Consider the following 17514-nt stretch of genomic DNA (forward strand, 5'->3'; position numbering starts at 1 on the left):
ACGCCCACACACATACGCACACACATTTACACAAGCAATGTGAGAAGATATTCATACATAATCACGATTCTCTTACCCAACACTATTACCACAATAGCACCATTTCATTTCTGCATTATTGATAGAAAAGTTTAGTTTGTTTTATGTCCAAGCCTGTGCGCTAGGTGGTATCACTCATTTTTAATATTGGAGTGCAGTGTTGTCTGTTGAGATGTACAATATAGTCGTGCAATGCGTCACTGTATTGATGGTACCATGGTGTATCACACCTTATTGTGACCCCAGGATATGGAGGACAAGAATATAACCATGAATATAGTCCTTGCATCACGTCACCGTATGCATGCAGCATCTTTCGCCACTTGATTTGTTCCGGTGGCCTGTTTCCCCAAGACAAATTTCATTGCAAATATAAAAGCTGTAAACTCATGAATCGCAGTAATATATTTGTGTGTGTGTGTGTGTGTGTGTGTGTGTGTGTGTGTGTGTGTGTGTGTGTGTGTATTTATGTATTTAGTTATTTATTCAATACAATTATGACTTCAGCTGTTTAGCATTTCTTTAGCTGTTATGAAAACAGCTAAAGAAATGCTTTCATGCTCCTTTCCAAATAGTCAAAGGAACTTGCCATTTATGTGGAGTTTATAAAATAGGTCAAGTACGGGACCTAGCATATTGAAACGCATTCACCAAAGCAGAAACTGAATGGCAAATAGCAGCATCGGTAACCTTGGAGCAGAATCACCCATGACAACAGTATGAAAATGCCTTTTGTATCTCCCAGATTGTCGTCCTGTGGCTTGAGCCGTTTCAATGTTTTTTGGGGGGTTTTTTTGTTAGTTTTTTTTAACCTGTGCTCTCAGTATGCTAGGCATACAATACAGAGTATTTGTATGCTATTGAAATGCTGCAATAACTCTGTCCTGTATGTTACAAAAATGACATTAACCGCAACCGGCTTCAATTTGTCTAATGCGGATTGGATCGCCTGGCTGCATCTCGTCTTCATTTAGGCCAGCGATCTTAGAAAGGTTAAACAGTGTAAAAATGTGGATGCGGGCCGTATTGACCTTTGAACCATTTGGGGTCCAGGACGTTAACAGAGCGATTAGCGTCTGCTTGGGTCACGGGCTGACCGAGGGGAGGGTGAGACAGAGCATGCCCTGAAATTCACCCCGACATCGCTGGCCCCACACTCGCACAGCAAACTGCATCCTGACACACAGATTCCCCAGCACAAGTTGGCGTAGAATAGAGTACATACACACCGATCAGCAACCATGTTAAAACCACTGACAGGTGAAGTGAATAACATTGATCATCTTGTTAAAATGGCTCCTGTCAGGTGGTGGGATATATTAGGCAACAAGTGAACAGTCAGTTCTTGAAGTTGATGTGTTGGAAGCAGCTTAAGGATCTGAGCCACTTTGACAAGGACCACATTGTGATGCTAGACGACTGGGTCAGAGCATCTCCAAAACCACAGGTCTTGTGGGGTGTTCCCGGTATGCAGTGGGTAGTACCTACCAAACGTGGGGAGCGAAGTCAGGCCCGTCTGGTCCGATTCTACAGAAGAGCTACTGTAGCACAAATTGCTGAAAAAACTGAATGGTTCTGTGATTGAAAGGTGTCAGAACACACAGTGCATCACAGCTTGCTGCGTATGGGAGCGGTCAGAGTGTCCACGCTGACCCCTGTCCACCACTGAAAGCACCTACAATGGACACGTGAGCATCAGTACTGGACCATGCAGCAATGGAAGAAGGTGGCCTGGTCTGATGAATCACGTTTTCTCCTACATCATGTGGATGGGCGGGGTTGGGGTCGATCCGATGGAGCATCTGTGGGATGTGTTTAATGTCACAGCTGACTTGTGTACACCTACACACACATGCAGGCGAGCAACATCTGCTGCCAGTGGCAGCAACAGCATCCCCCTTTTAGTCTTAACAGCTGCTTGAGCAAGAAAAACAACTTCAGAGCCATACCTTGTACTTCTCAGAGTGCCGGTTTTATTTACATTCTTGGTTTGTTTACTTTACAACAAGTGTGATTTGGGGTATGGGTCGCTCGAGGACGTTGGTGACTGTGCTTGAACAGAACTGACCGCTGAAAACGGACATATTAACACTAATAGGCAACTTAAAAAAAACACCACTTAAAAGTTCTCCTCAAGTGCGGGCGTGTGTGGGCGTCTCTTTATCTCTGAGTGTCTGTTGGCGTTTGATTCTGGAGAGCGGGGACGCTGGGGAGGGAAGACGATAGAAAGAAATTGACAGGTAATGGGGAGGGGAGAGAAAAAGTGAAGGCTGAGTTCGTGGATCAGTACATGAGCAGAGTTTTTAATTAAAACCAAGATGTAGCTTGACACGGCTGCCCCCGAGGGGCCCTGGTATTTACTCATTGTGCAACTTTCTTCTCTACAAATATCCACGCTCCAAGTGACTGCTTATATAACCTGTCTACGATGCACCTGTTACGCCCTATTTCTCCTTTCCTGGGGTTTTCAGTTAAATCTTCAGTTATATTGTATTGCACACTGGCAGTATGGGGTCACTGTTAGATGGATGGTTGTTAGATCGATAGATTCAGGATCATCACAATGTCATGGTTGGGCATTGACGTTGTGACTGTACACATGAGTCTGTAATGGAAGTCCCATTCATAATTGTGTGCTTTGAGTGGCCTTAGTGTTTAGAAAAGTGTATAAACACACCTTGTTCACCATTTGGTCCATTTCAATTATGTATGTTTTTATTTTCAACATTTCTCACAATATACATTTTTAAACATTTAAGGGTATTATTTGAAAACTTGGTTTGGTAACATACTTCCAGTTACCGTTATTTTCGTAAATCTTGGATCGATTCTTGAAAGTGAAGTTTAGCATATACATCACCAGAGTAAATATGATGATATATGTTATTTTGTGAAACTCAGTTGCACTTTTCACATAGTCTTGTCCTGAACTCCATGGTTCTTAAGGTTCTTTGTCAAAAGCAACCAAGAGCGCTTTTAAGCACTGCTTCAGGCCTGCTTTCAGAAGGTTCCGGGCCTAAATACTTCCTCATTTATTTCCTGTAACTTGGTAGAAAAGCAGCCGTATAGATTCTCAGCTAATAGATAACAAATGTCCTGAGACAACCGTGCTGCTTGGCCAGCTGGCAGTACGACAGGACCGTACTGAGGAGCCAACAGGGAAATGTGTCCGAGGTTGTGGTGCTTATGACGGTGCTCTGTGTTGCCCCAGGTGCGGTGTGCCGCCGTCTTTGCCCTGGGGACCTTTGTGGGCAACTCTGGCGAGAGGACGGATCACTCGACTACCATCGACCACAACGTAGCCATGATGCTGGCCCAGCTCATAAACGATGGCAGCCCGGTGGTCCGCAAGGTGGCTGGAACGTACACGTATACATAAGCAAAAAAAAGTCAAGATTATGATGTGGACATCTTTGTATTGTTGGACATATATTTTTTGGAGTAAACACTAAAAGGTTGTTTAAACAGTACTTTATAAATCAGTTGCAAATGACTTAATCAGTAAGTTCATGGAAATGTCATCATTTTTTTTCTGCAGATTTATCTTCTGTTCATATTTTGTGTGTCTTTGCTGAGTAGGAGCTGGTGGTGGCACTCAGTCATCTGGTCGTCCAGTATGAGAGTAACTTCTGTACGGTGGCCCTGCAGTTCATAGAGGAGGAGAAGAACTACTCCGTGCCCTCGCCCGCAAACACTGCTGGTACAGGCACGCACACACACACACACACACACACACACACACACACACACACACACACGCACTCTTCTTCAAACCAGATTCCGCAACCTTTTAGCACTTTACCTTACAGCGCACAACAGTGAATTCAGCTTAAACATTGCCATCCTCGCTACAGGAGTCCAAAGGGTCAGAGCCTTGGTCTCAAGGGTGTCATTTGTGTTGTTCTTTGGTGGCGGTGTATTTTTAGGAAGTAGAACACCCAAATGCAATTGGGTATTTTATCCCTCCACTCAACTGTATTTTGTGTGTTTGCGTGTGCAGAGCCTGGAAACCTGACCCCAGTGAGGGAGAGCCCAGCCATCCCGCGCCTGCGTTCGGTTAACTCCTACACCAACATCAGAGCCGCCACCACTGCACGCAACCTCAACAAGAGCCTCCAGAACCTCAACCTCAACGAGGAAGGTGCGAGACCCGGCTGGGCGCGCGGCGATGCGCCGCACCGCGCCGAGAGCGGAGGCAGAAAGTCAAGTGGCGTAGATGCTTCGGAAGCAGGGGAGAAGAGTAGAAAAGAAAGCGTAGAAAGAGTAGAAGAGTCAGCTGATTGAATGATCTGAGCGGAGGGGAAATGGGAAAAGAGGAATAGCAGTGCAAGGAGGAGAGAGCAGGGCCCATGAGCACATCTCATTAGTTCTGCTCCTGCCTTATCAACTATAATTCATGGATGTGCAAGACTTCGGGCCGATCGCCGTCTATCACATGCGAGGCCGCAGGTGACTCCATAACCATCAATAAAGGCCATCTCTGTGGGGGTCATGACCAGCTTGCAAAGCAGAGATAATCGTCTTAACTGTGAGACACGTGTGCATATTCCGAATGTTTCAGCACCGCTGTTCCCCCGTTAACCTTTAAAGAGAACTTACCACGCAGATCAAAGGAAAAGATGGAAAAGTGATTTTCTTAATTTGCTTCTAGTTTATCTATTTATGTTAGACCTCCGAGCTCCAGTTTGTTATTTTGGAATTGTATTTTTTACAGTCGAGCAGGTTATGTCAATTAGCTTGTTTTGGCCGTTCGTACCCTTCCTGAGAATCTAGAATCTAGCTAATGAATGCCCAGGGTCTGTATATATAGACCTGCACACGTCCAAAAATCCCTTGTGGCCTGTGATGTACTTTAGGGCATTGCAGTAATCCTTGCATCCATCCCACTTGCCGTAGCATTGGAACTAAGCCTTTGATGATAGTTTCTGACAACTCGTGTGCTCACATGTTGCTGTGGTCGTCAGACTGATAGACTATGTAGAGGTATTGTGACTGGTTAAGGCCGTAACCCCGGGATGTTCAAGGGCCAAGACAACCTATTCAATTTTATGGGCCATGTCTCCATGCTTCATGTTTCCCTTGTAGTCACTGAGGGTCATGATGTCACCAGCAGAATTGCTCTGGTCAGCCCCCTAGACGCCGTCGGTGTCGTCACCTCTTCGACCTAGACCTTTCTCAGTTCTCTCCCAGGAGTAGAGCGGACGCTATTTTTCTGGAGCGCCGTACAAGTTTTTCCCAAAAACTGGAGCCCGCTCCTCGGTGCTCCAGTCGCAACCCAGACCCCTGCCAAGCTTCCTTAAGTCGGCGTCAGTTTCTAAGTTGTCGAGTTCAAACTCAAATCCCGGGTGACCAAAAAGCAGGTGAATGATTTCAAATTATTCGCGCGCAGAGCGATTTTCGGATTTTCTTTCCGAGCGCAGAACGGAGCCGAGCGCTTGTCAGGGCGGGGAAAAAGACGCTGAGCGCCGGAGCAGGGGAAAGGTCCCGCTGGCAACGCAGGGCCAGGTTTCCGTCCGCTCGACTCCTGTCTCATGCTCAGGGGAGGAGCTCGCTTTCCAGCGCGGTGCAATTCCTCACGAGGGGCACGAAGTTGATCTTCCGCAGGACTCCCTACCCGGCCTCGCGCAGACTGGCCACAGAAAGCCAAAGTGGGAGCTGTTTTCCCATGCGATGAGGTATTTAGCTCTAGAGGAGACATTTTCATGAAGTGCATGTGTGCCCTGACCAGGGAGACGTTTGAGAGCAGCCCAGACGGTATCCCATGAACGTATTAATGTATGAGAATTTGAGAATCGTGTTGTATATGTCGGTCTAGCAGGCTACATGATACAAAACAAAACATGATAACCCGCTCATTTTAACAGTCGGTAATGATCCAATGAACACAGGACGGATGCTTTTTGGCCTCTCTTTCACGACACATCTAGAACCACAGGCACCTACGGTCGTCTTTTTCTACCTGGCTGCTCACGGAGTCAGACTCGTGGGAATACCACTCTGGCTTTCACAGCGGTGCCGTGGTTGTTACTTTAAATGTTTTATTTATAAATCTAAGAATTGCATAGTTGCGCCTGCGTCATCATTGGCCCTTAATGTAAATGCTTCCGGTGACACCGGCTTGTAATCCACATTCTCGGACAGCGGTGTTTATCATCAGTAGCCACCGAGCAACGCAGCGCACTTCCCTTCTCTTCCAATCTCCTGGTGTCACACAGAGCCAGTTAGGAGGATGTATGGCGGCTGGTTTTGTATGAGTCAGAGACATGTTTGGAGCGAACAGGAGCTATGGAGAGAGACGACTTAGCCACGCTCTGACAGACAAACGTCGGGGCGTACGCTCGCGTCCTTTGTTTCGGGATATAAATTCTGGGCGTGTCAAATTTGAATGGTTTTCTTTTTTTGTCATTTCATCATAACCATTATAGACATCCCTCCTCGCATGTGTGTCCCCACGCAGGCGGCCCCGTGGCCTTCTCTCCCGGTAACCTGAGCACCAGCAGCAGTGCCAGCAGCACCCTGGGGAGCCCGGATAACGACGAGTACATCCTGTCGTTTGAGACCATCGACAAGATGCGGCGGGTCTCGTCCTATTCCTCCCTCAACTCACTCATAGGTAACATCTGTGTTATCTGCTGTTCCAATGCTAGTGCCGTCTTCTGTCTTCTTAAGCCGTGCGTGTTAAGAGAGGTCGGTTCACTCAGAGGCCGTTTTTGGTAACGCTCCCCAGGCGTGTGGCTAAGACTACTAGGCTCATAGCTTTGAGTAGGGAGTCATCTTTGTGAAATGTACGACAATTGCTGTCATGCATATCACCCTTTGTATTTCATTTTTCGATTTCAATTTAAACATTTGAGTGGCAATTATTCTGGGATGTAGGGGTGGGACCGAAGACATTTTCATGGAAACCACCTCTATAAACTTTGATATTTCTGATTTTAGATTTCACATAATTATGCAGTTTCGTTTGACAGTATTGGCAAAATTGATAATGTACAACCATACATTTTAAGCAAAATGTGATTTTGAGTAAAGGTCCTCTTTAAGACAAGTGACAAGTAAGACCTGAAATCATGATTGGTGGACTTCATTTACAATAGGAAGACAAAGTTGTGGTGATTGGGCCCCATGTTGCTGCCATCATCTTGAGTGTGTCAAACGTTCCATTTAAAAACAAATTGAGTGCACTGTCTCCTAATTATACATCTCTAGTGTTACTGCCCCTGGGGTGGGAAACACACTAGTGCCGTGTTTCGCTGCAAAATGCTCTTTTGTTCCATGGGAATAGAGTTGCACCTCTGTTATATTACAATATTCCTTGTAGCAAAGTTTACATAGTAGTTGAACTGATCTGAGAATGACACTTCTGCCCGTCATGGGCGGGCGGTAGCTCAGGAGGTAAAGCGGATGGTCTGGCAATCTGAAGGTTTGGGATCTCCGCCTCCTCCTGCTAGCGTGCTGAAGTGTCCTTGAGCAAAACACTTCACCCCCAATTGCTCCTGATGGATGCGTCCATCGTTGTATGAGTAATCGTAAGTTGCTTCGGACAAATGCATCTGCTAAATGATGATTTAATCATGATATCACTTAACAACTCGTCGTCTTGTCGTGATTATCCCCACACCGCCGCTCGCCAATCTACTGATGTAATGAGAGTCTTGCTGTGTATTTGTTTATTCTGGCGCCATCGCAGCGCAGGAGGTGGTAACAGATCTTGACGCAGGGACTTTGTAACAAGGTGCTTGAGCAGAACAAGAGAGCGCAGCGTCCTGGGAGCACTCTTTGCCCTGAAGGCGTTAATCCCGAACCGCACGGGAGAAATGAAATTAGTGTGGACCGAGATGGAGAGAGGGCACTAGAGTAAATGACTCCCGGGCCCCCGTCACAAAGAAAGGCAGGCAGACTGAGGTGTGGGGCACCACTCCTCCTCCAGAGGCGAATCAGAGTGTTTTTCCTGGTACGTGCTGAACCCGCAACGGCTTGCTTACCCCTGCCCCCTGGATGATTGGAGCACTCCACCATATGTCTTGACAGGCAGTTTGTGTGCGAGCAGAGAAACCGTTAACTCACTCTAAACCAAACAGGAAAGGCTTTGTTTTTTCTCTCTCCTTGCTGTTGTTTCTCGGTGGCAAAACCTAACAGCCATGCATCAGATCAAGTTTATTCCCATAGCCCTCAATCACAGTGGCGTGTCAAAGGGCTTCACAAGCTTCTCATTCGCATAGAAATCAACAGCATCCCCTATTCTCAAGCCCCACTCAGGCACGCATGGTCTCACTTGGAGTCACTTAGAATGGGAAATTGAAATGGGAAAGTAAATCAGTCCTCTGCAGGAAAATACCTCTGACTTTCTCTTGAAACACAGTAAGAAATCCCCCTTTTGTTTCCTGTCAATTTGCCCCAAATACACACAGCAGCCCAGAATTGCTCAGTGTTCAAGAACGGGGAAAAAAAAAAAAGTGTAACACGTCTCGTGCCGCTGTCGCAATTTAAAGGGGATCTATTATGCTCCTTTTCAACAAGTTTATATGGATTTCTTGAGGTCCCCAAAACATGTTTTTGAAGTTTTTCTTTGCTGAAAATACCACTCAGATTATGCATTTGAGCTTTTGTAACATACCTCTCCATAGTATAGTGTTCCAAAATGGGCTGTTTTCTGTGTGTCGCTTTAATGGTAAATGAGCAGCCAAGCCAATGGAGTCAATACAAGGGGTCCAGTTTAGATGTTTTGGGTGCATATTATAATTTTCCAGGTTCTGTGAAAGGCAGCACAAGTTACGAAAGTTACAAACACCGTGGACTTACATCTGGACCAATTGACGTACACTTTACTGCATGTTGCTCTTCTATCATTCAGTTTAAATATCCCTGAAGAATGGTGTTTTAAGAATTACGATCATTCCTGAATGACTCAGTGCGGAGACAAAAGAAAAGGTTGGTTCCTCCAATGGCTCTTAGAGCTTCCTGTGGTGCGAAAACATCATCTTTGAACGATTAAAGTTTCCGGGGTTTTGTAAAAGGCAGCGCGAGTTACATTATTCGAAGTTTCCATTAAACGCAGCCCCGGCTCAAGCAGTTTGTCTAGAGCTGCTTTCACACATGAACTCTGGACAATGTCCGGATAATCAGGTCTGGACATTGTCCAGAGTTGCCCTTTCACAAATGTAGGACACAACTAGCGATTGTCCGTGTCAGATTTACCACTCCCTACTGGAAATACTCTAATACCAAGGAGTACAAAGCAGCTACGCTCCATTCAAGAAGGTAAACGACCCTTCCTCACCCTCTGTGTCATAATTGCAAGTGGCTGGAGGGAAATGACTTCTGAGAGATGAAGCTCAGACTTACACTTGTGTGTTAGTAGGCCCATCAGAGACCCAAATGTATGTACGCAAGCACTGAAAAAGTGAGTTTTGCCTAATAGGTCTCCTTTTAATGCGAATTCACAATCTGTTCTGGAAAGTGAAGGGATCACCAAAACACATACACATTATTCTGCTGCAAAACTTACCTTGTACATGATTCATTATTATGTGGTCATATATCCTGAAAATAGGTGTCCCTAGAAAGTAATCAGAAGCATTAAACTTGCACCCATTAAAATACATGGACAACAACTAGGAACTCACTCCTTTATACGGCTCTGACGATATCCCACATAACTGCAGTAGAGCGTTGTTTATTCATTCTTCCCAACTGAAGCATTCACCCAAAACATTAAGTAATTTAAGTATATTTAACTCTATTTTGATATAAAGTAATTATTAAAATAATACTGTTTATTATGATCATTTGCACCGAGGTAATTATTGTTTTGTTTTTTATTGCACATACTATGCACTAAAAGGAGAGTGTAACCGCCTCATAGAGGTGGATCTCAAACTTCCTGACCGACAGGAGGCAGCAGGTGAGGCATGGGAAAATTACATCCAGAGCCCAGGCAATCAGCACTGGCGCCCCCCCCCCCCCAGGGATGTATGCCCTTCCCTCTGCCTTTCTCTCTCTACACGAATGACTGCACCTCAGGAGACTCGTCTCTCAGACTCCAAAAATTTGCACACACACACACACACAACGGTCATCGGCCTCATCCAGGACGGTCTGTAGACAGACTGGAGATTGAACAGACGGTGCATCAGGAACAACCTGGAGCTGTACAAGCTCAAAACTGCGGAGATGACAGTGGACATTCAGGAGGAGCCCCCCCCTCACCACCACCACCACCACCACCACCACCATACCCAACAGCCCTGTGTCTGCTGTGGAAACCTTCAGGTTTCTGGGGTCCACAGTCTCCCAGGACCTAAAGCGGGCATCAAAGTCAGACACAATCATCAAAAACGCCCAGCAGAGTTCTTCCTGCGCCAGCTCACCAAGTTCAACCTGCATCAGGAGCTGCTGATCCAGTATTTCTTTGCAATAATCCAGTCTGTTCTCTGCACCTCCATCGCTGTCTGGTTTGGATCGGCCAGCAAACGGGAAGGGAACAGACTGCAACGGACAGTCAAGTCTACAGAACAAATCCTTTGTGCAGACCTGCCCTCCACTCAGGACTTACAATATACATGTCCAGAGTCGAGAAACGGGCAGGGAAACATCACTGCAGACCCATCCAATCCCTGGACACAACCTGTCCCAACTCCTCCCCTCTGGTAGGCGCTACAGAGCACTGTATGCCAAAACAACCAGACATGAGAAGAGTTTCTTCCCGCAGGCCATTACTCTGAACACCTAAATCAGTCATACAATGTCAGAAATGATCCCTGTGCAATAACCTGTAATACTAAACATCCTCTATACCTACACATTCTAAATGATATATTTTGTAGTTTAAACACAGTTTTTAACATGTACATATCATTGTCACTATAGACCTAAGCACGCTGTATATACTGTATATTGTATACCTGCATACAGTATAGTCATGTCCACCTACCTTATGTATATAAAGTAACCTGTTAATCATTCATATTTATTCCAGCATCTTTGCACTCTGCACCATTGCACTATTGTCTTCATGTTACAAATCTCATTGTTGTTTTCCATATACACCTATATTTGCAGAGTAGTTAAATATTTACGTCTACCCATGTTCAGCTTTGTGTCCCTGTTTTAGATGTATGTCTGTTCTGTGTAAGTACGTTAAGAGCAGGGTAAAAAACAGAGCAAATTCTTTGTATTTCTCCACATATTTGGCCAATAAAGCTGATTCTGATTCCGATAGCACATCCTTGGTGTGAACACTGGTGTTCCACTGGGTCAGCTCTCTGGTTGGAAATGACATCCAATATATAATCTGGGATTTTTCAATTAATTCAGCATTAATGAAATTCCCCAGACACCGAGGATTGGTATCAGCCCGGCCCAGATTCATTGCACAGGCACAGTGGAGCCTATGGGTTACGGCCGGGCCACGGGAGAACAGACCCAGAAAATAATTGTGAGGAAGGGGGCGCGGGGCTCGCTGTCATTACCCTTTTATCTGCAACATTTAGCATTCCGCAGCCTTTGCAAAGCCGTTGGCAGACTGTTAATATCAGCGCGAGGTCCCTACATAAATGGGTTAAAAGGCAAGTTGGACCTTCGCCCACTGAGCCGAGCCTCTGCCTCCCGTGAAATGACTCCCAGCCTCCCAGCGCACTCGTTTGGGAACTCTGCCCGGCAGTGGGCTTCATGAATAAACAGGCCGGACCAGGAGATGGTTTACTCTGGTGCCACAAAACATAAGCCATATTTGCTGAAAGAAACAGACCTTGAAGTTCCATTTAAGATGTAAAGTAGCGTGAAAACATGATATGCAAAGTAGTGGATTCACACTCTGCTCCCTTCAAACTTCTTCAAACTTCCTCCAAACAGATTGTTTCCTGTTTCCCTCCAAACCGTGTGGACTACAAGTATCTAAGATCCACAAGTTTTTTTGCAAAAGATATAACTTCAGATATTATCTTTCAAGGGCTTTGCGTGATAGGTTGATAACTGATTCCTTGGTTGAGGATTCCTATTCAGGCCATTTTCCAGTTGAGTGTGTTTTATGGTCTGAATATCCCATAGTTGCCAAGGTAACAGAGATCCACCTAAGCCTGCGCTGTCTCGGTTAACGTGAGCTGAGTTAGTAGGGGAATTTTTTTGTGTTTTAGCAACTGCTTATGAGTTGATGTTAGGGCTGTTTCTGTCAGAAGAAACTCCTTTTTATAAAAAAAATAATTCGAACTCTGCCACAAGCTTCACCATTTATCGTCCCTTATTTTTTTTTTCCCTTCAGTGATTTTTTTTTTGTTGCTCATGAAGGTGAAATAAATATGACAAGGACAAATTCTTAAGTGTTTCATCTTTAAAAACATGATTTAGAACATTTTTATTTGAAAAATAATTATTTTTTATGTATAATCACAAATTAAGATTTCCTCCTGCAGTTGACCAGTGGGCCACACTTGTACTTTTCGTTCAAGGTGTAGAAACCCCTGCAGTGGTGGCCGAAGTGGAGTCCCTGTGTAGTGGCCCTGGGGGAAACATTTGGTTTATTTTGAATTTCAAGGTCATCTTATTGTATTACCCCTCCGCTATCGTTGCAGGCAGAATTTCCTAAATGTGCTGTAGATATCCGGTCCCCTGTCAAAGATTATGTTGGAGATCATGTTATTCTATTCAGCCCAAACTTTGTTCACTAGCTTGACCTTTTTGCTGTGCTCTTTGTTTCCATTTTCTTCTGCTTCGCGATCACTCAAACAATACACAACTACAAAAATGTTTTTATTTTCCCCGGCCTGTATTTGTTTTCGTTTGATTGCCTAAGCGTGAAGCCTGTTATTCTGTTTGTAAATGCATTTAAGCCATAAAAGACATAATTTAAAGATAGCTACTGACTCATAAAACCAGGATAGATTGCAGCGGACCTGCAAGTGGTTTGAGGCTCAATGCAGATTTACCACAAATTATTGTAATTCTTTCAATCAATCACGGTTAGTGTAAACGCTCAGTTGTTTATCTTTGTTTGCCACTTTTTCTAAAGCTGCTTTCACACATGCACTCAGGACAATATCCGGATAATCTCTGGACATTGTCCGGAGTTACCCTTTCACACATGTAGCACACAACATGAGATTGTCCGTGTGAGATGAGTTTACACCACCTGGAAATAATCTGTTTGGTTTAGGCGAGGGGCGGAGCCTGGGTAGAGGGTGCAGGAGGCAGGACGTGAAGCAATGACGCAGTGACGCTGCAGAGTTTCAAACCACACCCAAATGGGTTAGGGTTAGGGTTGTGGTGTGTGGTGGACGAGGCTGTCGACTTATCAGTAATTGTAACTTTTGTTGCGTTGGTATACAGGTACGCTCCGACCCTTCTTCACCCTCAACGAGGGTGCTTAAGAGCGAGCGAGTAACCTGTTGATGGCGTCTCTATCATGCAACTGCCACATGATAGATCGACACGCGACTCGCTCGCTGTGAATTCTCTGGACAGTCACCAGCTCCATTCACACATACCGCTCATTCGGACACAAGCACACTTTGTACTAGGGTGCTGGCTGGGCAAAGTCGGGTAAATGTCGGGTCCAAATGATTAAGACATTTGCATTAACACGTACAGCTCCTCTGGATAATGTCCGGATAATTTCAGGGTTGCACGCATGTGTGAAAGCAGCTGAAAGTAGCAATCTCAACATTTCCATAGGATCAATGACATCCTATTTTGATTGTTGTTATTGATCAGTGAATATAAAGAAAGATCCATAATATAAACACCGGTCTGCTCCATTGACACTCATGGCTCTGCACTGATGACCAAAATCTCACTGAACCTTTGGTTTAATGGGCTTTTTACTTTAGGTGGAACATAACTCACTTATAACTGTCGCTGTGATAATAAAAAATAATTATAGTGGAAGAATGTGCAATGTTCCCTTCTATGCCTTAAAAGTCCATACGGGTGTCAAAATTAGTTTAGTCTTTTTAGTCAATGCACATTGTTTGCATTACCCCTGATTTTTTTAGATTTTTAATATTTTCTCTTTTTTTCAGGTTTTGGAAAATTCTAACAATATGTTGAGAAACCGCCATTTAAATGATCTCCTGGTCCTGATGACAATTAAGATTGTTTTTGTATTCATTAAAGCAAAGGTGCATCCACCTTTTTAAAATCAAATTCAGTAATGCAAAATACATAAAAATAAAGTACTTTTTAAAATTATGTGTTACAGTAATTGTCATTTATCAAAATAAGGTGAGGCTTTACTGCAGTTATTCACTGCATTGATGAGAATTAAAAACTTTCCTTTACAAATATATTATATATTTACCCTCCCTTCAGTCATGACAGGGTTTCAAAATGTCTTAAAGTCCCTGTAAAGCAACAGTAAACATTTGTCCTGAGGTTGTCACGCCACAGAAACATGTGTTATTAACCACACAGCCAAATTTGAATTATAAAAAAAAATCGGCAAGTATATAAAATTTGCTTTCAAAATCGTGGCGAAAACAAAAAGGGCAGTTCCCTCTGTTCTAAGACGCTGGGCCGACGAAGGAGTGGCTTGCACACACCTGGGTGGCTCCTGAGTCGGTTCGCTAGTGACGGGTGAATGAAACGAACCGCGTTACTTATAACAGGGATTCCCAAAAAGATCATTCTGATTTGAGCTGCAGAGCTCCCGCAGCGGCTTTATATAGTGTTAGGGGAGGGGCCATGCCAAGTATGACTGCTCTACATCATCGAGTCATTATTTAGCCCCAGCCAAAAAAGCCTGAACACAAAATAGGCGAGAAACCGTTTAACGGTCTAACTCCACAGTTTAGTACGACACTTTCTAACCTGTATAATGTGTCTAGAAACAAATCACTGAATTCACTTTACAGGGACTTTAATATAGATAACGGTTCATTGAATCAGCTACTTCAAAGTTAGTTCTCATCTCTGCCCTGTACAAAATGTGTTTCTTACATATACTGTATAGCTACGGTACCTGATTTGTCAAAAGAAAATCAAATTCTCATCATGTCTCTCAAATTGTGTTAACTTGTGTCCCTGATATCTGCCAACAACGCTGCATGAGTACAGAAATAACTTTGAATTTTCCTCTTTGCCGGCGGCAGCTTTTTCAATTAGCGAAGGAAACTCTGGAAAACTTAGTGCCACACGCCCTCGAACTGGCATGTTGTGGATTGCCCCATTTGTGTCACTTGGGCAAACCATTCAGTGATTTCTTTGGTTGCTTAAAAACAGTTTCTCAAGCAGCAAATCCCCACCCACAGCAGCAGTGTCCCGTGGAGTCTCAATATCCACTTTGACATTTGTGTTTTGCCACAGTAAGGGCTTGGCTTTCCTTTCCGCCTGTGTCAGTGGATTTGAGAGGCACTGTCATTTTAAAGGGCAGCAAATATGTGATCTAGGGGCTGCTTACGGTGCTTACAGCGCCGCTCTGTGAGGGAGCGAGATTTAAACTCTGCCGCCCAGAAATAGAGCTCTCTGCCTTCAAGCACTTTGATGCATTCTCTTTAATGTGTCGAGCCGTTTTCGGACGTCGAACCCCCCCCCCCCCCCCCCCCCCCCCCAAATGGTAGAATATTTCTTAAAAGGGGCTTTGAAACGGGTAAAAGGAAAAGCGAGTTCCAAATCAGGACAGTGCCATCTGCACAATGTTCCGCCCCTGGAAAAAAAGAATAATTATATATATATATATATATATATATATATATATATATATATATATATATATATATATCCCCTGCCCGCCTTAACTCGCGTGGAAATGCGTAGAGGCGGGCGCGTTGATAATTTGTGGGTTCCCGTAATGCAGCGCAGCAGTATCACACATCCATCACCTGGCTGTTTACTGCGGCTGCTGCTCGCGAATGGACTCACCCTCCCCACTACTACCCCAGGCCTTCAGGCTACAGCCTAATCACCTCTTTAACTCCCTCGCTCTTACCTCTCTTTCTCTCTATCCCTGTTTTTCTTTCTCTTATTTCCCGCTTCCTCATTCTTATTCCGCCCCTCTCTTGTTTTAATGCCTCCGTGCTGGGCCGCAGCCGTGGCCGGAGGCCTGATGTTTTGCGGTTGTCCGTCCGTCCCGTTCTCGCGATACTGTATCTCAGGAGCGCCTTGAGGGAATTTCTGCAGATTTGGCACAAACCTCCATTTGGGCTCAAGGATGAGCTGATTAGATTTTGGTGTTCAAGGGTGAAGTGTAAGCTGCAACCTGACGGGGTTGACGGAGGGATAAAAGCGCAACGGCATAATTATCTATTTTTTTATTTTTTTATTTTTCAGCAGCCTTTATATCCTGTGGTGTAAAGAGCTGAGGAGAATATGGGAGCAGTGTGGACTGGACAGAGGAGAAGAAGAACAATAGTAGGAGGAGATGGAAAGGGCAGGGGTCTTCCCCGAGGGGCGGAGATGAAATGTCCCTCTGAACGGCGGGAGGAACAGTGAGAAGCGGAGCGTAAGGGTGGGGCGGGTTGAAGGGTTGAATAAGAAGCAGCAACAGCTGGAAAGCCCCACTGCTACGCATTTCCACATCTGAGTCTGTGGTGGAAGAAGCAGCAGAGGTGGGGGAGAAAAAAAAAAAACAGAAGAAGTGCCATTTAAGCTTGAAGACCAAAGGGGGGGGGTTGGAGTTTGAAGACTGGGGAAAGTAGCGCAGATTTGGGAGGAAAGTGGGTTCACAGTGGAGTCCACGTGGTGCATCAATTAAGGGAATAGAGAAAGGCGTGGCTCGTTGGTCAGGGTTGTTTCTCACACAGGGAGAGGCGGGCTCGAGGTCTCAAAACGCACAAATTGACGTTTGCAGTAGTGGTGTAACGGAACGTAGTTGATCCGTGATCCGTACGGATCGCCCCCCCCCCCCCCCCCCCCACGGTTTCGGCACGCATGTGAACCGCGGATCAATTGCAAAATTTAACCTCGTGGTGAAAAACCGAAGCCGATCCGCAGGAGCCGGAGCTCAGCTGAACTGATTTTCATGAAATTTAGTTTGTTATAAAAGTGAGAAATTGAACATGATACTAGTTACTGTTACTGGATTTAAATTTAGTTACTGGGGATGAATCGAATCATATTTTTTCACTCACTACCATGTTTAAATAAAGAAGGTATCATGCGTGCCATGTTGCACTTTAATTCAACAATTGAGTATTGATATTTCATATTTCAACATTGGACTTCTTGAATGTTGTTTAAATTTAAGTAAAACACTTAAAGCAAGGATGCTTGAAATGTGTTACAGAATAAATGGAGAGCAAAGCCATATTTGTCTCCCTTTCTTTCTTCTTTTTTTTTTTTTTTTTTTTGCTGATCCGTAAAATGATCCGATCCGTGACTCCAAACCGTGATACCGTCCGTGATCCGTGAGTTCTGTGATCCGTTGCACCCCTCGTGTGCAGCATGCGTTGGTGCCGTCCGTTCACCGATGTCGCTCTTTTCCTTGCTTTTCTCTTGAGTAAAGACGTCCCGGCCGTTTTGGTGAATTCCACTCGTTTGAGCGAC

At 44.8% G+C, this 17514-nt stretch overlaps 1 protein-coding gene across 1 annotated transcript in view; it reads left to right on the plus strand.

Annotated features, from left to right (window-relative positions):
* The window catches only part of rptor (regulatory associated protein of MTOR, complex 1), a 163874-nt gene that overhangs the window by 112222 nt on the left and 34138 nt on the right, over positions 1 to 17514 (plus strand). The window contains exons 18-21 of the mRNA XM_079998650.1: positions 3251 to 3391; positions 3619 to 3739; positions 4040 to 4180; positions 6497 to 6652. Coding sequence (XP_079854776.1) covers positions 3251 to 3391; positions 3619 to 3739; positions 4040 to 4180; positions 6497 to 6652 — 559 coding nt within the window. The remainder of the gene's footprint in view (positions 1 to 3250; positions 3392 to 3618; positions 3740 to 4039; positions 4181 to 6496; positions 6653 to 17514) is intronic.

This window comes from Zeus faber (genome assembly GCF_960531495.2).
Source record: "Zeus faber genome assembly, chromosome: 4".
NCBI lineage: Eukaryota > Metazoa > Chordata > Actinopteri > Zeiformes > Zeidae > Zeus > Zeus faber.